General features: G+C 48.5%; 1 protein-coding gene across 1 annotated transcript in view; it reads right to left on the bottom strand.

Annotated features, from left to right (window-relative positions):
• The window catches only part of ZMYM2 (zinc finger MYM-type containing 2), a 1,132,334-nt gene that overhangs the window by 960,003 nt on the left and 148,953 nt on the right, over nucleotides 1-23,378 (bottom strand). The window contains exon 4 of the mRNA XM_085621554.1: nucleotides 9,829-9,991. Coding sequence (XP_085477680.1) covers nucleotides 9,829-9,991 — 163 coding nt within the window. The remainder of the gene's footprint in view (nucleotides 1-9,828; nucleotides 9,992-23,378) is intronic.

The following is a 23,378-nucleotide window of genomic DNA, read 5'->3' as shown; positions in this document are numbered from 1 at the left end:
TAGTGAAAGTGTGCGGTGTAGACCATGTAGCTGCTTTGCAGATATCATCTAACGGGATGTTCCCTAAAAATGCCATGGAAGCCCCTATTTTACGTGTAGAGTGGGCTTTAGGGGGAACAGATGGCGTGCGTTTTGCTTTGTGGTAGCAAATCTGTAGGCATTTAACAATCCACCTAGCTATCCCAGATTTGGAGATGGGGTTGCCTTTGTGTGGTGGTGAGAAAGACACGAACAGTTGTTTGGTCTTACGAAAGGGTTGTGTCCTTTCGATGTAGTAGAGTAAGGCTCGTTTGACATCTAGTGTGTGGGGAGCTCTTTCTGCAATGGTCTGTGACTGCGAGAAGAATACAGGCAGTTCCACAGATTGGTTTAGGTGAAAGGGAGAAATGACTTTAGGTATGAATTTTGGATTAGTGCGGAGAACAACCTTGTTATGGTGCATTTGCAGAAAAAGTTCTTGAATGGTGAGTGCTTGTATCTCACTGACCCTTCTGAGGGAAATAATGGCTACAAGAAATGCTGTTTTCCATGTTAGGAATTAAAGTTCACATTTGTGTAGAGGTTCAAAGGGAGGCCCCATTAGTTTTGTGAGAACGATGTTTAGGTTCCACACAGGTGAGGGTGGCACTCTGGGGGGAATAATTCTCGAGGCCTTCCATGAAGGCTTTTATGGCAGGAACTCGAAAGAGTGAGAGATGTTGCCTGTTTTGCAGATAAGCAGCTATGGCTGCAAGGTGCAGTCTAATAGAGGTGTAGGCTAGGTTGCATCTTTGTAGGTGTAATAAATAGCCTATGATGTGTTGAATGGACACATCTAGGGGATCGAAGTTATTGCTGTGACAATAGATCACAAAACGTTTCCACTTGGCTGCGTAGCAAGCTCTAGTGGTAGGCCGTCTAGCTTCTCTAATGACATTCATACAGTGGGGGGGAAGATTAAGATAACCGAATTCTAGGATTTCAGGAGCCAGATCGCAAGGTTGAGCTGAGCTGGGTCCGGGTGCCTGATCTCTCCATGGTTCTGGGTTAAGAGGCGTGGAGAGAGGTGTAACTTTTGGTTGCGGTACTACAGATAGTTCCAGCAGTGTGGTGTACCACGGTTGTATGGCCCAAGTTGGAGCTATTAGGATGAGAGTGAGGGAGTGTTGCTGTAGTTTGCGCACCACTAATGGAATGAGTGGGAGAAGCCGAAAAGCGTACGCAAATCTGCCTGACCAGTTCATCCATATTGCATTGCCTTTGGACAATGGGTGTGGATACCTGGCGGCGAAGCTTGGGGGGGGTGGGGTGTGTGTGTGTGTGTGTGTGTGTGTGTGTCTGTGTGTGTGTGTCTGTGTGTGTGTGTCTGTGTGTGTGTGTCTGTGTGTGTGTGTCTGTGTGTGTGTGTGTGTGTGTGTGTGTGCGTCTGTGTGTGCGTCTGTGTGTGCGTCTGTGTGCGTCTGTGTGTGCGTCTGTGTGTGCGTCTGTGTGTGCGTCTGTGTGTGCGTCTGTGTGTGCGTCTGTGTGTGCGTCTGTGTGTGCGTCTGTGTGTGCGTCTGTGTGTGCGTCTGTGTGTGCGTCTGTGTGTGCGTCTGTGTGTGCGTCTGTGTGTGCGTCTGTGTGTGCGTCTGTGTGTGCGTCTGTGTGTGTGTCTGTGTGTGTGTCTGTGTGGCAAAGAGGTCTATTTGTGAATGGTGCCATATTTGAAAGTACGGGTGAAGAACTTGTGGATGGAGTTCCCACTCGTGGATTTGTTGTGTTTGTCTGCGGAGCAGATCGGCCATAGTGTTCTGGACTCCTGGGACATGTTGGGCTAGGAGAAAGATTCTTTGGGTTATGGCCCATCTCCATATGCTCTGTGCTAACAGAGAGCTGTGGAGAGTGTGTGCCGCCTTGTTTTTGTATATAGCACATGGCTGTCATGTTGTCTGTGCGGATTAGGACGGCCTTGCCTGAGACATGAGTTTGAAAGGCCTTCAGGGCTAAGAATATGGCTAGTAACTCTAGATGGTTGATGCGGAGTAACTTTTGTTGAGGTGTCCTCCTGCCCTGCATGGTGTGATGTAGTAGGTGAGCTCCCCAGCCGGAGAGCGATGCATCCGCTGTCAGTACTAGCTGGGGAACCGGGTCCAGGAACGGTTGCCCTTTGGAAAGGTTTTTGGTGGTCCACCACTGCAGAGAGCGATGGACACGACCGTCTACCAACACCAGATCTGTCAATTGACCCTGGGCCTGGTTCCATTGGCGCGCTAAGCACTCTTGGAGAGGATGCATCTGGAGTCTTGCATAAGGTAATCATTCCTATAAGTTGCATGAACACTCGAGCTGGAAGAGAGTGTTCCGGGTGAAATTTGGCGCATAGAGCCTGAATGTTTGCTATCCTGGCAGGACTGGGATAGGCTAGCGCTTTTAAGGTGTCTATGGTGGCACCGAGGTATTGTTTACGTGGGACGGTTGCAGATGGGACTTGGAATGGTTTATTGTGAAGCCCAGTTGGTGAAGTAGTTGGATAGTGGCGCGAGTGTGTTGTACACACTGGCTGTATGAATTGGCTTTTATGAGCCAGTCGTTTAGGTATGGGAAGACGTGGATGTGTTGTCTTCGCAGGTGTGCTGCCACTACCACTAGGCACTTGGTAAACACCCGTGGTGCTGTGGTGACTCCGAATGGGAGCACTTTGAATTGATAGTGTTGACCGTCCACTACAAATTTGAGAAACTTCCTGTGAGCCTTATGAATGGGAATGTGGAAATAGGCTTCCTTGAGGTCTAGGGTGGCATGGAAGTGGTTTTGGGAGAGCAGGGGAAGTACCTGCTGGAGTGTGACCATGTGGAAATGGTCTGAGTGTATATAGTGATTTAGGGGTCTGAGGTCCAGGATGGGCCTTAGAGTGTCGTCCCTATTTGGTATGAGAAAATACAGGGAGTAAACTTACATATTTTGTTGGTGGGCAGGAACTAGTTCTATCGCACTCTTTTGTAGGAGGGAGATTACACCTCGTGCTCTAGAAGTGACAAATGTTCCTGTGACATTGGGCGTTGTTTGGGTGGAATGTTTGGGGGAGGTAGATGTTACTTCGAGGCAGTAGCCTGACCAAATTATCTGTGTTACCCATTTGTCTGAGGTGATAATAGTCCAGACAGGAAGACATTTGTGGAGTCTGTCCCCAACTGGAGTGGGATGGTCTGGGGGAGAGGAGGGAAGTCACTGGGCAGGGGTGGAGGCAGAGCAGGAGGGGTTAGTTTTGCCTCTGCCCTTATTGTTACCCCTGTATCCGCCTCTCTGGTAACCCCTAGTGAAGGTGGATTGGGTAGGGGCTTTATAGGAAGTGGAGGCGCTGTCGGAGAAGTAGCCTCTGGAGGTGCTTCGAAAGGAAGAGCGGCGAAAGGAGCGCCTGGGAGGGTGCGACTGTAGGGCTCCCATAGACTTTGCCATATCGGTGTCCTTTTTCATTATTTCCAGCGCAACGTCAACGTTTGGGCCAAACAGATGTTCCTGGTCAAAGGGGTGGTTGAGGATGGAAGCCTGAACCTCTGGTTTGAAACCCGAAATTCGTAGCCAGGCATGCCTACGGAGGAGGACGGTGGTGTTAATTGCCCTAGAAGCGGTGTCAGCTACATCGAGGGCGCAGCGAATGGAGGTGTTGGTGATGGTTTTACCCTCCTGGATTAGCTCGTTGGCTCTATTCTTGTATTTGTCAGGGAGGTGTTGCATTATGGCTTCTAATTCGTCATAATGTGCCCCGTCAAATCTTGCCAAAAGCGCTTGGGTGTTTGCAATGCGCCATATGTTGGCAGCCTGGGATGCAGTTCGCTTGGCAGAGGCGTCTAGGCGTTTGGTGCCTCGCCTGATGCCTGGGAGTTTGCACGATTCCTTGCAGTGGAGACTACTAGGGAGTCTAGTGGTGCGGGCCCTCTGATGTTGGTGGGGTCTGTAGGGGCGGCCTTATACTTCTTCTCTATGCGAGGGTTGATTACCCTGGCCCTGACCGGGTCTTTAAAGACCTGGCGCGTGCTTGATAACCCCTTTAAGCATGGGCAGAATGCAAGTGGCCCTGTGTGTAGTGCCAAAGGTATCTAGGAGGAAGTCCTCCTCCACGGGGTCTGTATGGAGATCAACTCCATAGTAGTGTGCAGCCCCATGGAGCAGTTGGTTAAATCCCATAGTGTCTTCTGGGGGGTACGGTCTTTAAGGGTAAAGGTCCTGCGGGACGTTAGGGACGTCTGGGATGTTGTAGTCGTCCCATAGGTCTGGGGAGCCTGTAGGAGTGGGGTCCCCTGTGGGTTGGTCATGGGGTCCGTCCCCTGTGTCGTTGTAGACGTCATCATCCTCATCCGTAGAGGATGTGGGGGAATGATGAGGTGGTGGAGGAGGAGGAGGGAGTGAATGTAGTCTCAAAGGGGAGGTAGCAAAGTCTCCTCTTTGGAGGTGGAGCTGAGGCAGGCTTGTCCAGCAGTCTCTTTTTGATGCGGAGCATCAATTGTCCAGTTTTAGGGTCTTTGACAAGTGTTTTTTGTAGTGGATCGGGCCGAAATAGTTCCTCTGTGAGGGGCCGATCCGTCGGCGCCGAAGGTGTCTGAGCTGTTGGTTTTTTAGTCTTGGAGTTGGCATCGGTTCGTGGTTTTGAGCGGTGTGGCTTAGAAATGTCCGGTTGTTTCCTCGGTTCCGAGAGGACTTTCGGCTTCGAGGTGTGGGTGTCGAGGGCTTTGGATTTTTTGCTCTGTTCCGGGGATGGTGTCGGTACCGAGGAGCTAGTGCTAGTCTTCAGCGCAGAGTGCTTCAGTGTGGTGCTCGGCGCGGAGGAGGAGGAGGTCATCTTCTTTTTCGGAGCAGAGGAGTGTTTCTCGGCACCGACGGCAGGCTGGCTCGAGCACGAGCTGCCAGAAGGCCTGATGGGCTTCTTTACCGGGCCGAAAGCGAGGTATGTGAAGCAGTGTCATGGTCGTGCCTAGGCCCGAGGGCGAATGCGTGACCGAAGCCTTTTTCGATGCAGTTGAGGGTGGGGGGTGGGGATCGATGTTAGTACTCACGCCCCTCTGTGCCAGGGTGATGTCCTCGACATCTGAGTCGTTGACTTCGGAGGCACTTAGGAGGCCCTCTTCGGTGTGCTGGTCCTCGGGAACATCGACGCCTTCTCCGAAGATGTCGTCGGGGTTTGCAGTCGACGAGTGTGCCATGGTTCTCCTCGCCCTTCGGTCCCGAATGGTCTTTTTCGACCGGAAGGATTTGCAAGCCGGACAGTCTCGTGCCTCGTGTTCTGGGGAGAGGCAGAGGTTGCACACCTCATGGAGATCGGTGTGGGGAAACTTTGACCCACATCGAGGCCACTTCTTAAATGGAGTCCTTTCCATCAGCCAGGACTGGAGCTCAGGTAGGCCCGAAAGCCTTCGTCGTTGACCGGAATCGAAGACTTCGAACGATGAGTCGCGTTGAGTGTGGAGATCGCGATCAAAACAATACAGCGGAAAGGGAAGGATTGCGCGCCGATCAGAAGAACTGAAAACGGTTCGGAACCGGAGCGTGAAGAACACACCCGAGCCTGATGGCGGAAAAAAAACAATCTGAGGAAGGAGCCGAAGCCCATGCGCAGTATGATCCAAAGGAGGAGTCACATACCTCGTGACTTCCAAAGACTTTCCAAGAGGAAAAACAAACTGCAAACATCCGGGCCCAACACCAGATGGCGATCTATGCAAAAGTGTGTAATCTGCAGCTCATATGCCTCGAACATAAGGGTTAGGAATTGATAGCCCTGTAGTACAACCAAGTGAGACGTGTGTGGTGTGGGCAACCTATAATTGTTTAAGTTTAAAGACAAAACTAACAAAGAAAATTTTAAAATGTATATTAGAGATATATAGGAAGACAACTGGATACATGCATCCAATGAATCACCACTTGCAAAGCAGTAATATTTTTAAACTAAGAATATTCACATGTAGTTTTATGAAAATATCTAAAAACACGTTAGTGATGCAAAATTATACCCATTGCAAGATTTTTATGACCAAATTTGGTTATTAAATGAGACATGTTATCTGAAAATACATTCAAAATTACAAGCAAAAAATGTGTATTTTAAAAGGCTGAAAAACAGAGCACCTCGAGAAAATACAGATTCTGAAAGGTATTCTTTGTTGACCAACTTCGACAGTTCATACAGTTCCTTCCGTTGCCTCTCAATTGACTAATCACATTGATCACTTTGACCTCCTAAATAAACATCAATCAGGTTTCAGAGCAGGCCACAGCACAGAATCAGCCATGACACACATTAATGATGATGCGATCGTCCTTACCCATCCTGCTAGATCTTTCCTCAGCCTTTGATACGGTCAAACACCAGAACCTAATCGATCTCCTGGAGCATAGAATGGGTCTATCAGGGACAGTGTTAAACTAGTTTACCTCCTTCCTCTATAAACGTACACAAAAATTCAAGATCAACAACACGCTCTCCAAATCCTTACCTGTAACATTAAGAGATCCACAAGGGTCCTCGCTTTCACCGACCTTATTTAACCTGTTCATGGAACCTCTCACTGAAACTCTTCATGCATCTAACGTACAATTTCATATGTACGCGGACGACACAGAACTATCTAAAGATCAACACCCTAGAAGACATTAAGGTGCTTAACTCCACACTCAGGAACACCCAGTCCTGGCTAGCAGAAAACCATCTTAAATTGAACGCTCTAAAAACAGAATTCCTCCTTATAGCTCCACCTGCCAAAGTCCCCTTAATGCAAGACTTGATCAAACAGCTTACCGCCTTCAACGTTCAACCAACCATCGTGGACTCAGCGAAATCTTTGGTAATTACACTGGACAGCAACCTCACGATGCAAAAACACATTAGTAACGCTACAAAGGGAGAAAACTTCCAGATAAACACATTGAGGAAGCTGAAACCCTTCCTGCCAGTCGATGACTTCAAGCTGGCAGTACAAGCTCTAGTTATCCCTCGTGTGGAGTACGGAAGTGTCTCCTTATGTGGCCTCCCAAAAGCTTCAACAGCGCCCCTAAGAGATTCTATCAACGCTGCAGCAAGACTCATCACTGGTTCGAAAAGAAGTTCACACATTTGCCCGGACTTAAAAGCCTTGAACTGGCTACCACTTGAAGCCAGAATCCACCTAAAAGTTGCGTGCATGACGCATAAAGCCTTACATCTTGGTACTTCCAGCTACCTCTCAAAGAAACTGACTATCTCTGGTGGTCTAAGATCCTCAAGAAGTGCTGAAAACCTATTACTGAAACAGCAAAAGGTTCAACAAGAAGAAAACAAACGATCCTTCTCAGGGATGGCGCCCAGAATATGGAACTCACTTCCCCCTGAAACCAGACTGAATGCCTCCACCGCATCTTTCATAAAGGAAGTTAAAGCGTTTCTCATGGCAAAATTCACATGAACACAATCTATATAGTCCCCGAGTTCTATAGACCCTGTAATAATATCCCTTACCATGTTTAAGCCTCCTACTCTGTTTGCACTAAATGTTTTATACGAGTGTTAACTGCACATACTTGCTTGTTTACCTAACAGTTGGTTGTAATGTAAAGCGCTCCGATATCCGCAAGGATCTTGTTCGCGCTCTATAAAACTTTCAAAATAAATAAATGAGTACGACTGAACATCTTATTTACTGTAAATTCAAGTATCTGTAGGTGCCAAATTGTATTTGGCTTTTTATTGATGAGCTGAACGGGTGTGGGTCTTCCATTGAGGCTTTCTTCAAACTCCATGCCACTGCTTCCATTAATAAGCCTTTCAAGGTTTGTTTTCAAGAGAGGCCAGTGAAAACTTTCCTAGTTTTTAAATTAATTTCTTCAACAATTTCAACGTACCTGCTTGATGCAGAAGTTTCCCCTTCCCAGTGTTAATGTCACCATTTCAATTGCGATTTGCCACAAGTATTTTTTAGCTGATCGTTCTTGTTTTGATTACATTTATGACAATAACATGTCCAGATTCTGTTTACTGTATTGGATCATGTCAGAAGGCAAATCTCTGCGTAGCTAGAAAAGCCCTGCTTGTACCGTATTGATTGTCCAGGGGCAAAAGTCTCTTTACCTCTACCACTAACACCAAGCCGCTCATAGCTGAATGAAAGTGTGTTTTTAATAAAAGTGAATAGTGGTATCCATCCAGTAGAAGCATTGTGTTCATGAGATGCTGGCCTTCCTGCAGTCATTCTTATATAGATGATCAACACGACAGCCTGCACTCCCCAATTATAGGGCTCTCTTGTCAACCGCATTCTCATCAGCTGAGTGGAAGGAAGGCGTTCCACTCCTCTTCATTTGATTAATGTATCATTCCCATGCTCCTGGGGTGGCTGCTGCACAGCGATGGTAAACTGCTGCTGCACACTGAGTGCAAACAATCCCAACTTGAGAAGCTCAAACTAGTATTAACTTTAAAAGAGAATGCTTTGGAAGTACGCACACTTCAAGGGACATAGAGGAAGATGCACTTCTCCAGAACTGGAGAATAGCTTTTACTTTTAAGAAGGGCAGCTATTTGGTTGACTCAGGACTCCTGCCCTGGACAATACTTCTTGCAAAGTCACATCACTTGGACATACAGGTGACTGAACGTGCCTGGAGCAAACTCCATATTAGTAACTGAAGCTCTGCAATGTTTTAATTATAGTTCATATGCAGGGTGGGAACAATCGTAAACTCTTGGAAGAATATTAACTGCTGTAGTCTGTGAATAAAGGCAACTCATCTGCTCTGCCAGAAGACTTATCTTTTCCCCGATTTAGGAACCTATACTGAACCTGGGAGGGCTCATTAATTGTCAAAAATAATTGAAGATGCTTCAAAGAGCCACGACCATCCATGTACTACACGTTTCATGTAGTCCAGTTGCCTAGAGAAAGCAATAAAAAGTGTGGAAAGGCAAAGATTATTCTTCCTCAGGATTATTAGTGATCCTACCTAGCCTCTGGTCCTCCAGGTCCCTTTACGGTGCCCTTCTATCCCTTTCTTAAGGCACACAAATTCTGTTGCTGTCACACCAATTAAATAAGTCCCGTTCTACTGGCTGACTGAGATAATTCAGATTTTAGGGCAGGTGAATTGTCTCTCTTGCTACTACTGCTATGCAGATGTCAGTTTGCATTCATGAATGATGCCTTAATCTAAAGTCCAGTTCCCATTAAAAACTAGGGAAGCATTATGGTCTTATAGGATTCTGATACTCAGAGTGAACTACCCACCATACATACCATAGAAAGGAGGTCTCTGGGAAAACTAGATGCAGCCCTCCATACTTTACTAGTTTCATGGGACATGTACCACAAAAATTAGTAAGCAAGCATTAAAACGTTTGGGGTAAAAATCGTACAGCCAGAAGGTGCTAGTACCTACTGCTTTCTCCATGCACAATATTTTAACCATTCTTTGTTTTAATTGGAAATAAATGTGCTAGGCATCCAAAGTTCTAGTACTGTCTGACCTCAAGCTTTACAAGTGTGATTTATAGTGTAACGTGGTATGTGAATTTCTAATACCCATCATCTTAGTAGAGTAAGCCTAGACTTTCCATCCCTATGAAAATAGCTTGGTTAACCAATGGGTCAGCACTAGTATTGGTCACCTTGTAACAAACATCCGTTGCAGTCACATTACTAACAAGAGGCTGTCTCAGGAACAGATTTCCAGCTGGTATTCAATGTGAGAGTGAATCGCAGTGGCAATCCAATGACAATAGTGAAATTGTCAAAGTAACAAGAGTGCACCTATTCAGAGAGGGGGTAAGCCAGTCTATGTTGGTGTATCTATTTGTGTGCACACAAGTATGACTTATTCAGCAAAAATACTCTTCAGGTTGCATACCTCAGTTAATTTACCACAGATTGTACATCTTGACTTGTTCAAATTCTTTGCAGAATTTTGTTTATCTTCATAGAGCGACAAGCAGGATGTGCTGCAGAATTCCTGAAAGGACTCACTGGAATCAACTTGAGCAACTATGGTACCTTTCATCGTGGTTATGTCCCTAAAAGAGAAGGTGCTATGTTAGATCACTCCAAAGGAAATCGTACATTTTCCTATCAGCTTAAACAAAACAACATTTTGGGAACTAGAGTGAATGCATACATAGGGTTCATACTTCAGATTCTAAATGCACAGGATACAGTAATAACTATTTCCTACAAGCCAAATGAATGCTACATAAAGGTCTAGCCATTGTGACAAAAAATGTACATTATTTTAGTGATACAAGCAAAAAAAGAAGTGGTGAAATCTATTCAGATACATTTAACTACTGATTGTGAATACATTTTCTTTAATAACGATACAAAAAAAAAAGCAATGGAGTGTATTGAATTCATAAAATCCACTGGGAATCACTCTGGTTAGCCCTCCATTAATTCATTGTTAACCTGGGCAGAACAGTTCCAGAAGTGGATCAGCCATATGAACAGGAGTCTAGTTTGCCCCAAAAAGAGCTGGTCCAAGCTGAACTGATAGACCACACCTTCCCTGAATCTGAACAGAAACATAAGCCTATCCACGTGCATTTTTAGTGTATTGGTTCTTAATTATGTTCAGCAGTTCCTATTGCATAATGAGCTTGGGACAAGTATCTCACAATGTCCCCTTCACTTCTACACAAATTTAATTAGCATGAAACAATTGTTGGGGTGGTGGGTATAAATTCATAAACTGCAAATCATTCTGGGTAGCACAACATTATCCTTGCCATAGGGGACATATCACTGGGGTCGAAAGCTGAATGTTAATTTTCAAGTAAATAGTAGAATTTATTAATCAAGAAAGTGATCCTCACCTGCAATACTAGTTCTCTAACAGCAATAACTGTCCAGATGTGCATTTTATTACAATTCTTCACAACTGTTGGCTAGTTCCGAAGACTACTTTAAAAAACTGCATACTGTACCCACTGCATTACTAAGCCATATGCCCCCTACATGTCAAATCACATCTGACACCCTGCGTTTAAGGCCTTAGTCTCCCCTCCAAAATCTTATTCGACCCAATTTTGAACCCCTCCTTCTAACACCTTCCAGGTTGGGGACTGTAGAGTTATTTTGGAATCGTATACGAGAAATTAGTAAAAATGTAGGATTTGTATACAAATCACTCATATGAGCTTTTTAACTTTTTCTTTTTAAAGTTACCATTAGTGGCAAATAAACAAATCTGTGGCTAGGGCTCCTGTGTGACCCACTAAGATGACTAATCCTGACAGAGGAACAAACAAATTAGATCAGCTAGTGACATCCAGTCTATCATCTCTGACCAATGCCACCCGGTAGGCGCAGTGGATGAGTAAGGCCTGACAAACACGAGGAATGCGGAATGCATCCTACATCTGAAGAGACTGCATGGTACGACAGTTAGAGCTGCGGGCCAATACTCACAAGTAACCAGTGTAGGTTAGTGAAGCAGATGCTTGTGCGCTATTAACTGAACATCATGCCACCTGGTGCATTACCAAACCTTAAAGCCAGCAAGCAAGTATTTACCCCCTTATAACTGTGAACCTGTGAGCGCTGTGCAGAACACCTAGAGGGAAGTGCCAGAAATATGGGTGACTGGCACAGGGGAGGCCTCAGTCGTGAGGTGGGGCACCAAGTGCCCTGTAGATGACTGCAGGAGGATTAAGGCTCCGAAGAGTTAGAGGAGCCACAAGCTGAAGTCCATCAGGGTCCGGGCTATTCTGTGGTCCGCCATACTGCCAGCTGGCTGTACTGCCGCCGGGCACATCTGCAAGTGGCAGATGAGACCCTTTGACAGTGGCTTCTTAACCTGAGGAGCAGAAGGATAAGTCACTTACCTGTAATCCTAGTTCTCTTCCAGGGGTATACTGAAAGTCATAAGCACTTTAGTCCCACCGACGTGCGGGGACCCCGGAGCAATAACAAACAAAAACATATACAATATATATATATTACCTACTGGCGGTCGCCAGTAGGTAGTTATAGTTAGGACCACGTTTCCATAGGAAATCCGCAACATTCTATTTTGAATAACTTTGGCGCCGGTTGACGAATCCTCGCGAATTTTTCAAAATAGGTGGGGCGCTACGCTCCGCTCCTACCCTGAAAGTCTCGGGGGGATTCGTCAAGCGGGGGCTGAGATAAAAGGGGGGTCCCAAAACGCGTTTTTCCCATGCATTTTTCCATAGGACCTTTAGACACAGCTACAGCCCGAACGGCTGAACAGAAATACTTGAAATTTGGCAGAGAGGTAGTCCTCAGGTCAAGGAAGTGCCTTCTGTAGGTTTGGTGTAAATCTGTTCAGTAGATTCTGAGAAAATAGCCTTTAAATCAATATATATATCTGAGCCAGCTTACGGTGCGCTTACGGTGCGCTTACTGTACGCGTACGGTGGCGTGCGCGAGCGCGATTCTGATTGGCCCTTAGATCTTAGTAAACATTCGAATCGGTCGAAACCAGGAAGCGGCGGCCGCCATTTTCTCTCTCGCACTCTGACAGGGGGTTGAAAAACAAAGTGCAAATCATGTAAAGGGGCTGTTTACACAGCTCCCAAGCACCTAGCCATGTCGAGGGATTCCCCAACGATCCCCCAAGTGAAAAAAGGCAATTTTAATTTTTTCGAAAATTTCGCCGATTACGCTTACCGTACGCGTACGGTAAGAAATAATAACAAAAATAAAAAAATATCCACATTCTCCCCACCCCGTGTGCAAAAGGTGCCCGAAGTGCACCTTTTGTGCATGGCTCATCAGAGATAAACAAAACATATTTTACCTGTCACAACGATGCTCATCATATGACCTCCATGTGCGCACGGTGCGCGAAGCGCATCGTGCGTTCATGGCCCATCTAGCGTAACGTGGGCACGCGGTGCGCGAAGCTGATAAAAAACCAATGAAATTCCCCCGTTATAGTTACTGTAGGCAACTATAACTCACGCGACCGTAATCCTCTGCTGATAACATATGTGTCTTTATGAAAAAAAAATATTTGTAATATATGTATAGCTAAAATTTAATGGAAGAAGACATGGGCAAATAAGTGTCTAAATACAGTATTAGCATCAGCAGAGGATTACGGTCGCGTGAGTTATAGTTGCCTACAGTATGGGGGAATTTCATTGGTTTTTTATCAGTAAAATGTCCAGCTAACTATAACATGTGTGAAACCTATGGTTTTTTCAGTGAATTTGCAAGGTTTTTAAATGCTAATTCCTAACTATAACGTGTGTGAAACCTATGGTTTTTTCAGTGAATATATATATATATATACACATACATACACACACACACACACACATATATATGCAGCCTGAAAACATTACTAGACTCAAAACTGCCACAATTGCATTGTAAATCTTATATTTGAAATAATAAAGAAACATACATCATATTTTCACGATACAGATAAAGAAAACTGCTTTCAGTTTGCTTTGAAAAACACAACCTTTATTTTCAAAGGTATAAAGGCAAGATCATAGAGGCAGATTAGCCTAAAGAGACTGCATATAGAACAATTGGAAAAACTGGTGCCATGCCTTTAAGACATCCAGGAACCCCCAGGCTCACATCATGCATCACAGGTGACAGTTAGGTCAGTTCTTTTGGACGGCGTATAACAGAGTAAACACAGCATGGGTAACAGATACATATATATGGCCATGGTATTCGTTCGGGGAGGAGGGAGGGTTGCTTAGGACTTTGATGAGTATACCCCTGGAAGAGAACTAGGATTACAGGTAAGTAACTTATCATTCTCTTCCAGGGGATACTCATCAATAGTCATAAGCACTGAATAGAGTAGCAAGCCCATCCCCATACCCTGCGGTTGAATACCAGCAAATCATAACCGGTTTACAAAACATATTACCCAAACAAATTTCTCAAGGATTCTTGTCCACATTGAGCATCTGCTTGAGTGTCAGAATCAAGGCAGTAATGGCACGCGAAAGTGTGAACCGAACGCCATGTGGTTGCTTTACAAATTTCCTGAATAGGTACATTTCTAAGCATCGCTATCGTAGCAGCTTTGCCTCTTGTAGAATGAGCCCTCGGCTTGCCCGGGAGCTGCATGTGTGCCAGCTGATAGGATAACATGATACATGACACTATCCATCTAGAAATGGACCTTTTAGAGCCATGGAAACCAGTTTTTAATGGACCATAATTCACAAAAAGCTGGTCAGACTTTCGTACACTTTGTTTTATCTAGAAAGAATTTTAACACTCTTTTTAGATCTAGAGAGTGCAGAGCTCTCTCAGCAGGAGTGACCGGGTTCGCAAAGAAAGGGGGAAGAGTGATTGACTGGTTGATGTGAAACTCTGAGACCACCTTAGGAAGGAACCTCGGGTGAATCCTTAACACCACTCTGTTCGCGTGAAAAACGAGATAAGGCTCTGTAGAGCATAAGGTTTGTATCTCGCTCACCCTGCGAGCAGATGTGATTGCCACGAGAAATGCAGTCTTCCACGAAAGATGCTAAAGGGAAGTTTATATGGATAGGTTTGAATGGGGGAGCCATTAACTAGGAGAGGACCACATTAAGCTCCCAGGAAGGGGATGGAGACCTAACGGGTGTTTAGACCTTTTTTAGACCCTCCAGGAAATCCTTAACCACTGGCATCTGAAAGAAGGAAGTCTGAGTGGGGGACTTTCTATATGCTGTAATTGCTGCCAGGTGAACCTTTATGGAGGAATATTGCAAACCTGTTTTGGCTAAGTATAGTAAGTAAGATAGCAGAACCTGTTCCTGACCTCGAATACGGTCATGACCCTCAGTAATACACCACATGTAAAAACGCTTCCACTTAAAAAGCGCAAGACTTTCTTGTAGATGGTCTCCGAGCCTCCTTCAAGATCTGCATGCAGTCTTGAGAGACCTAAATGTCCATATTGGATGAACTCAGGAGCCATGCTGCTAACAGCAGGGAATTAAAACAATTGGTTCTGTTGGGATGTGTACAATTGCTTAGGGTACTGTTTCTAAATACAGAGAGCAAATACTTATTTACAATACATAGAACAATGATTCATGAAAGGAAAAACATACACCAAAATAAGATTCAGTAGTATATTCTAAATGAGTATCAAATACTAATGGCTGTCACAATTACAAATTCAATTGCAGCAAGGAACAATAAGGGACCGTGGTGAAAAAAGTGACATGTAGTGATTTAGTGATATAGACAGTACACAATATACAAGACAAATACATGTGAGATAAAAGGGGGGGATTTTCGAAAAAGTTTTTGTCCTGTTTCTTTTTGCACATGTGCTGCAAGATCCAATGATGAATTAAATCGTTATCATGAGGGCTGTGCGGACATATATGGCATATCGACGTTTCGACCCTGATAATAGCGCAAATGTTAAGTGCATCAGAGCGGGTCTTCTTCAGGACTATGGAAGGATGAGGACAGCCAATGTGCAGAAGTCTCAGTAGATGAAGTCAGATTGCAGTGATTAAACTGCACGGATCAGTAATCCTTCTCAGTTTATCAGGAATGACAAAAAGGTCTCCACCAGCTGGTTGGAGCCTCATCTGTATCTTCACTTGACTTCCACCAGCCGGTTGGAGTCTCGTGAAATGGCCTATCGATTCAGGCTGCTTAAGTGACTTGAAAGCGCGTCCGTCCAGCAGCTGCTCGGACCAGTTAGTGTAAGTCAAGTGAAGATCCAGATGAGGCTCCAACCGGCTGGTGGAGACCTTTTGGTCATTCCTGATATTCTAAGTTAAGAAATCTGCAGCTAGATGCCTCTATCAGATTTACAATGCAAATGTGGTAGTTTTGAGCCTAGTAATATGTTTTCAGGCTGCTTATGCATATTATCTATATCTATGGCTATATCTAAAAAAAATATATATATATATATATATATATATATATATTTTTTTTTTTTTTATTTATTTATTTATTTTCACTGAAAAAACCATAGGTTTCAGGGGCGTTATAGTTAGCTGGACTTTTCACTTGTACAAAACCATTGAAATTCCCCCATTATAGTTAGTTCAGCCAACTATAACTCGCGCGCCCGCAATGCACTGCTGATGACGTCACATATTGCATCACTGATGACATCTCAAATGACATCACTGATGACATCATCCAGTGAATGTGTGTTTTTCTGAAAATTACATATGTTTTATATATGTATATCTCAAGGTCGATGGAAGAATAAATGGTATATAAGTGTCTAAATGGATGATTTGTTTTTGAAAAATTGATTTCATAACGGACTGATTAAGTGTATCTTAGTGAATACATGGCTTAGTGAGTAATGTTTAAATATGTAAATATCTGTCTCTCACTTTGTGTATAAGTGGCTGCATGGGTTGGTGAGTACCGAAGGTAAGTAACTTGTTCATCTGAAAGAAACACGTTAGTTAGATTCCTCACCTTAGAATAGATACCCAAGCAATACCAACCCCGGTGGTGGGTCTGCGAACCAATATCACAGCAGAAAGTCCTTGAGGACAGAACGGCCAAAGAAGCCATCCCTCCGGACTTGGCTGTCTAGGCAATAATGCCTGCCAAACGTGTGCAGCGAAGCCCACGTTGCCGCCTGACAGATGTCCTGCAAAGGGACTCCCCGTCCCAAAGCAGTAGTAGCCGCTGTGGCCCGAGTAGAATGGGCGCGCAGCCCAACAGACGGGTCCTTTTTTGCCAAGGAATAACAAATTTTGATGCACAAAACGACCCACCGGGAGATGGTCCGTTTGTGCACAGCTTTGCCCTTCTTTGCACCCACGTAGCCAACGAAAAGCTGGTCGTCCACTCGGAACTGTTTTGTGCGGTCCAAATAGAAGGAGAGCGCACGTTTTGGGTCCAGACGGTGGAGCCGCTCTTCCTCTTTGGAAGGAGGCGGAAAGAAGGTGGGCAAGGTGACAGATTGCCCAAGATGAAAGGGGGTCACCACTTCGGTAGAAAGGAAGGACGAGGCCGAAGGACAACCTTGTCCGGATGAACAGATAGAAAAGGAGGCTTGGACGATACAGCCTGGAGCTCACTCACCCGTCTAGCCGAGGTGATGGCTACCAGGAAAGCAGTCTTAAGAGTTAGAAGACGAAGAGGGCAATTGTGAAGAGGCTCAAAGGGAGCGCACATCAGGAATGTTAAGACAAGATTCAAGTCCCACTGAGGCATTACGAAAGGGACAGGAGGGAACGTGTGAGTAATGCCTTTAAGAAAGCGTGACACTACAGGGGACTTGAAAAGAGAGGGCTGATCAGGAAGCCGTAAGAAGGCAGAGAGGGCAGCAAGCTAACCTTTCAAGCTGCCAAGGGCAGAGCCCTGCCGGGCCAAAGAAATAAGAAAGAGGAGGACCTCAGAAAGAGGGGCAGAAAGGGGGATCCACAGCCTTTGCTGTGCACCATGCCACAAATTTGTTCCACCGGCAGGCGTATACCGACTTTGTGGAGGGACACCTGGCTGCCAGAATGATATCACAGACTTCAGGAGGCAAGTCAAATGGCATCAACTGCCGCCGCTCAATCTCCATGCATGGAGGTGGAGGCTGGACAGGTTCGGGTGGAGGACCGTCCCCTGCTGCTGCGACAGAAGATCCTCCCGAAGGGGCAGACGTATCGGAGGATCGGTCAACATACTGAGTAGCTCGGGATACCAGTACCTTCGTGCCCAATCCGGAGCCACCAAGATGACTTGGGCCCGGTCGCGCCTGATCTTCTTCAGCACTCTGGGCAGAAGTGGTATAGGCGGAAAGGCGTACAACAGACCGCAACTCCACTAGTGACGAAAAGCGTCGCCGAGCGAGTGCCGCCTTGGAAATTCCAACGTGCAGAACTGCTGACATTGCGCGTTCGTCGGTGGCGAATAGATCCAACCAAGGCTCTCCCACTGCTGAAAGAGATCTTGCGCCACTTCGGAGTTCAGACGCCATTCGTGATCCATCATGCACCGGCGGCTGAGTTCGTCTGCTCTGGCGTTCAGAGAGCCCGCCAGATGTTGAACCACCAGGGTGATGCCCTGTTGTTCCAGCCATGTCCAGAGGCGCAGAGCCTCCTGACAAAGGGTCCACAACCCCACCCGCCCCGCCCCGTTTGTTGCAATACCACATGGCGGTGGTGTTGTCCGTGAACACCTGCACAACACTTCCCCGGACAGAGGGAAGGAAGGCTTTCAGTGCAAGTCGGATCGCTCTCAGCTCCAACAAGTTGATGTGGAGGTGAGACTCCGCCGGAGACCAGAGGCCTCTGATCTCCGCCCCATATGGCCACCCCATCCCAGGAGGGATGCGTCCGTCACTACGACATGCTCCGGTAGGGGTAGGGAGAGGCTCTTGCCCGTGACCCAATGGCGGTCTGTGAGCCACCACTGGAACTGCTGTGCAGTGCCTTCCGAGATCAAGACATGGTCAGACAGGTTGCCGTGATGCTGGGCCCACTGAAACTTCAGGTCCCACTGCAGAGCCCGCATGCGCCGCCTGGCGTGATGCACTAGTAGGATGCAGGAGGCCATCAGCCCCAGAAGCCGCAACACTAGCCTGACCGAAATCCAGGATAGAGGCCGAAAGATGGGAATCAGGGCCTGTATATCCCGGTCCCGCTGTTCCGGGAGATGAACCCGGAACTGCGCCGAATCGAGAACCGCTCCGATGAAAAGGAGCTTCTGAGAGGGGCTCAGGTGTGACTTCGGCACGTTGATGGAAAACCCCAGCAAATGCAGGAGATCCGCCATAGTCTGGAGGTGGGAGACGACTGCCTGGGGCGAGCCCGCCTTCAACAACCAGTCGTCGAGATAGGGGAAGACTGGAACCCCTGATCTGCGCAGATGAGCTGCGACCACCGCCATCACTTTCGTGAACACCCGAGGGGCACTGGTAAGGCCGAAGGGGAGCACGGTGAACTGAAAGTGCTCCTGACCCACCGTGAACCGCAGGTAACGCCGGTGGGCCGGCAGGACGGGGATGTGGAAATATGCGTCCTGCAAGTCCAACGCTACCATCCAGTCTCCAGGGTCAAGGGCAGCTAGAACCTGAGCCAAAGTTAACATCTTGAACCGTTCCTTCCGGAGGAAGGCATTGACGTTCCGGAGGTCCAAGATAGGGCGTAGGCCCCCTTTGCCCTTCTTGGGAACCAGAAAGTAGTGGGAATAACAACCACGACCTACTTCTGGGTTCGGAACGCGCTCTACGGCCTCTTTGGCCAAGAGGGCCGAAACTTCCTCTCGCAGAAGATTCAAATGATCCTCCGAGTTACGGTGGTGCTGCGGTGGCATGGCTGGAGGGGCCGTCTCGAAGGGGAGGGAGTAGCCCCTTCGGACGATGTGCAGCACCCACCTGTCCGAAGTAATGGTACGCCAGTGGAGCAGGTGATGGCGAACCCGGCCTCCCACTGGCGTGGAATGGGCCTGAAAGCTCGGACTAGGAAGGCTTTGAGGCGGATGCTGCCGGGGTGGATGTGGACTGACCGCGTTGTCCTCCAGTACCGCCTCGGCGGAAACCACGTCCGCGACCGCGTGCAGGCTGGTTCTGCGGCCGGTGGCTAGGCGGACGTGAGGAGGTGCCCCTTCCTTGGCCACGAAAGGAGCGAAAAGCGGAAGTTTGTGGCCGCGGGGCCGAGAGGCCCAAGGACGTGGCCGTAGCCCGGGAGTCCTTGAAGCGAGCCAGCGCACTGTCAGCTTTCTCACCAAAAAGGCGAGCGCCATCAAAAGGCATGTCCATGAGGGTGCTCTGGACATCCCCTGAAAAGGACGTGGACCGCAGCCAGGCGTGACGTCGAAGCACCACCGTGGTAGAAATCGCCCTACCCAGCGAGTCCGTAGTGTCGAGTCCACATCGGATGGCATGGCGCACTGCATCTCTCCCATCGGCCAGGGCTGAGGAAATCCGCGCCCGGGCCTCCTCCGGGCACAGTGGCAGCACGTCCTCCACCACATCCCACAGAGAGTGGGAATAACGGTCCAAGAGACAGGCGGTGTTCAAAGACCGCAGGCCCAAACTGAGCGAAGAGAACAGCTTCTTACCAAACTGTTCCAGTCTCTTGGAATCCCGGACCGGAGGAGCGGACGAGAAGGAGGATTGGGAGGTTGAGGCCTGGATAACCAGACTCTCGGGGGTGGGGTGTTGGGACAGAAAACTGGGGTCGCCCAGAGCAGGGCGGTGGCGCCTGGCAACGTTCCTATCCACAGGAGGGACTGTGGAGGGCTTGGACCAGGTGCCCTGCAGAACGTCAGTGAGGGCCTCATTGAATGGCAGCAGAGGCTCAGTGGAGCATGCGGCAGACTGAAACACCTCAGTGAGGATGTTAGTCCTCACAGCCACGGCAGGCAGCTCAAGCCCAAGGGCTTCGGCCGCCTTGCGCAGCACCACAGAAAAAGCTGCACCCTCCTCTGAAGCCTAAGTCGGAGGAGAGATGAATCCAGTGTCCGGTGAGGTATCCAACCCACTGGCCTCCCCCAGTTCATCTGCCCAGTCCTGTGCAAGTTGGCTCTGAAGGGCCATAGGGTCGTCAGACCCCTCCCAGTCGCCCCCGTCATCCGATTCCTGGTAAACAGGAGGAATGATCGGAGCCGGTCGATAGACAATATGTGTCTCTAGCGGCGTCGGATGCGGCGTCGGGCGGCGCCGCATCGGCGTCGAGACCGGACAGGGGCTGAAACGGGGATCGACGTCGACCGGAGCCGGGGGTGGTATCGGTGTCGGCGGAGGAGGCGTAACAAGGTCAATCGGCGTCGACGGGGGCCCAGGCTCGGGCCCCTCGGGGACCTGCGGCGTCGGGGCCGGAGCCTCCAACAGCGCCGGGGCCGGAGCCACCGGCACGCGAGGTCGCCCAGTCGAGTCCACAGGGCCCGAAGGTGCACCAGCGGGCGTCGACGGCGGGGCCAGGCTCCTCATGGCTGAGAGGAAGGCACTGACCTCCGCCGGCGTCGCGTCAGTCCCAGGGACCGTCGGGTATGGGGACTTGTGCGGCTCCTGCGGAGCCGCGGGGGTGGAACCACCCGGACCCTCGGCCGAGTTGCGCGACCGGCGAGGGAAGTCCGAAGAGCGGTGTCGCCTCTTGGACTTCTTGGAGTGCCTCGACTTACCCGAAGACTTCGAGCCAGACGAGTGACGATGTCGAGTGCGGCTCCGCGACCGATCCTTGGACCTCCTCCTGGACCGGGATCGAGAGCGGCGCGGAGCCGAGTGGCGAAGCTCGAGACGCTTGCGGGACCGCTCCCGCCTAGCTTTCGAGGTCAGGGCCATACAATCGGAGCACGAAACCGCGTCGTGTTGAGGCCCAAGCAGTACAGGCACCGGCGGTGATGATCGGTCACCGACATCAGTCGGTGACAGTCGTCGCAGGCCTTGAAACCAGGCATCCTACCGGCACCAGAGTCGAGAAATGACCAAAAAGAGTCAAAAAAGTTAGTCAAAAATTGGGGTAGCTCTCCCTGATCGGCGCTTACTGGCGCGGAAAAAAGAAGAACTGACGTCAGCGCGCGAGGGCGGCGTCTAAGTACTCCGACGGCGTCATTCCGGCGCACGACACCGACGACGGATGCGGAGCCGCAGACGACGCCTAGCGACGCGCAAGGGGTATTGCTGACGAAAAATCTTCCGGATCCAGTCTGACGCCTGGGAATATTCTAAGGTGAGGAATCTAACTAACGTGTTTCTTTCAGATAAGTGGCATGGCCTGGACCACCTCTCTGCAACGCAGCTCAGTGGCGCTTACTGGAAGCACCTGGTGGGCTAGTTAGCCCCCAGGGGCCCTGAAGGGGAATTATTTCCCCAACTTAAAACGCGCCATAGGGCGTGTTTGCACACGTCACCTCAGGCCCCGTACCTTCCCTTCCCCACTGTGTAAACACGCCCTGTGGCCGTTTTTTAAGTTGGGAGATTAAGTCCCCTTGAATGCTGAGGGTCCCTAGGGGCAAAATAGCCAACTAGGTACGTCCAGTAAGCGCCATTGCAAAGAGGTGTAAAAAGGTGCACGGCCTGCACCACCTCTCTGAAACGCAGAGCAGTGGCGCTTACTGGAAGCACCTGGTGGGCTAGTTGGCCCCCAGGGTCCCTCAGGATTGAAAGGGAATTATTTCCCCAACTTAAAAAGCGCCACAGGGCGTGTTTGCACACGACACCTCAGGCCCCGCCCCATCCCTTCACCACTGTGTAAACGCGCCCTGTGGCCGTTCTAAGTTGAGAGATTAAGTCCCCTTGATTCCTAAGGGTCCCTAGGGTCAAACTAGCCCACTAGGTACCTCCAGTAAGCGCCACAGAGCTGAGATGCATAGAGGTGTAAAAAGGGGTGTGGCCTCAGAACACCTGTCTGCAACGCAGCTCCCTGGCGCATACTGGAGATACCTGTTGGGCTAGTTGGCCCTCAGGGACCCTCAGTATTGAAGGGGAATTAATTCCCCATCTTACAACTGGCCAGGGGGCGCGTTTGCAGAGTGCTGCAAGGAGGGGGCGTGGCCTCCGGCGCGATGCCGATCTTTTATTTATTTTATTTTTTTAAGAAGGAGGGCTGTGTGGCCCCCCTTCTTTTTCTAATTTATTGGCCCTGGGGACCCCATCCCCCAGGGCCTGCACCCTAATTTTTGTTGAAAAAAATACATTTGGCCCTCCCAAAGCCTTAATCGGCCCCTGGGACCCCAACCCCCGGGTCATTGCCTTTTTAAAAATGTTATTCTTTAGGAGTGGGGCTGCGTTGTCCCCCTCAAGCCACTTATGGCCCCGGGGACCCAATCCCCCGGGGCCGGCCTTTGTTTTTTATTATTTAAAAAAAATATATATTTATAGAAACACCTAGGACATGCTGGACAAACCGTATGTACCCATCACCATGACGATTTGCGTGATATTCATTAAAAGGAGACTATGCATACAATGAATCCACGTGGAATGTATTTACACCGCTAGTGAAGCTCTGACGTGTCCGACGCCCTACCGTGCCTAATCCCGGCGCCCCCACCGGTGGGTACTCTCCAAGTAGACACCCTTGTCGTTTATTTATACAAACATGGGTAGCTATTGACGGGCACATTTAATACACACGCACACCAAGCCATTCAAAGGGGATTCAACAAAAATCCAACCAAACTATGCAAGAAACCCCCCTCACGGTTAATAAAACACACATCCACTGCCGGATGTGTAATACTTTTTATTTTACTCTCTGGAAAGGGGACGAACATCACTTGAGAGTCACAGCGCGCTCCTGGCAGAGCCCAATGCTGTGATACACCCACCATTGCCCGCCGAGTGCCACACACCTCTGTGTTGTATTCCACCAGCTAGTGCGTATGCTATGACACTCTTTAGCCCATGTGCACTGTAACACCACCCCGTGAATATGTCATGCCACACGTGCCTTCACACGGGTTATATTGCCCCATCTAACGTGCCTTCCTCGATGCCTATGTTATAACGCACAGCGCCATGCCATACATATTACAATCTGGGATCCATATCTT

This window comes from Triturus cristatus, chromosome 8, assembly GCF_964204655.1.
Source record: "Triturus cristatus chromosome 8, aTriCri1.1, whole genome shotgun sequence".
NCBI lineage: Eukaryota > Metazoa > Chordata > Amphibia > Caudata > Salamandridae > Triturus > Triturus cristatus.
The sequence above is the reverse complement of the archived record's forward strand: the minus strand, read 5'-3'. Positions and strand labels throughout refer to the sequence as shown.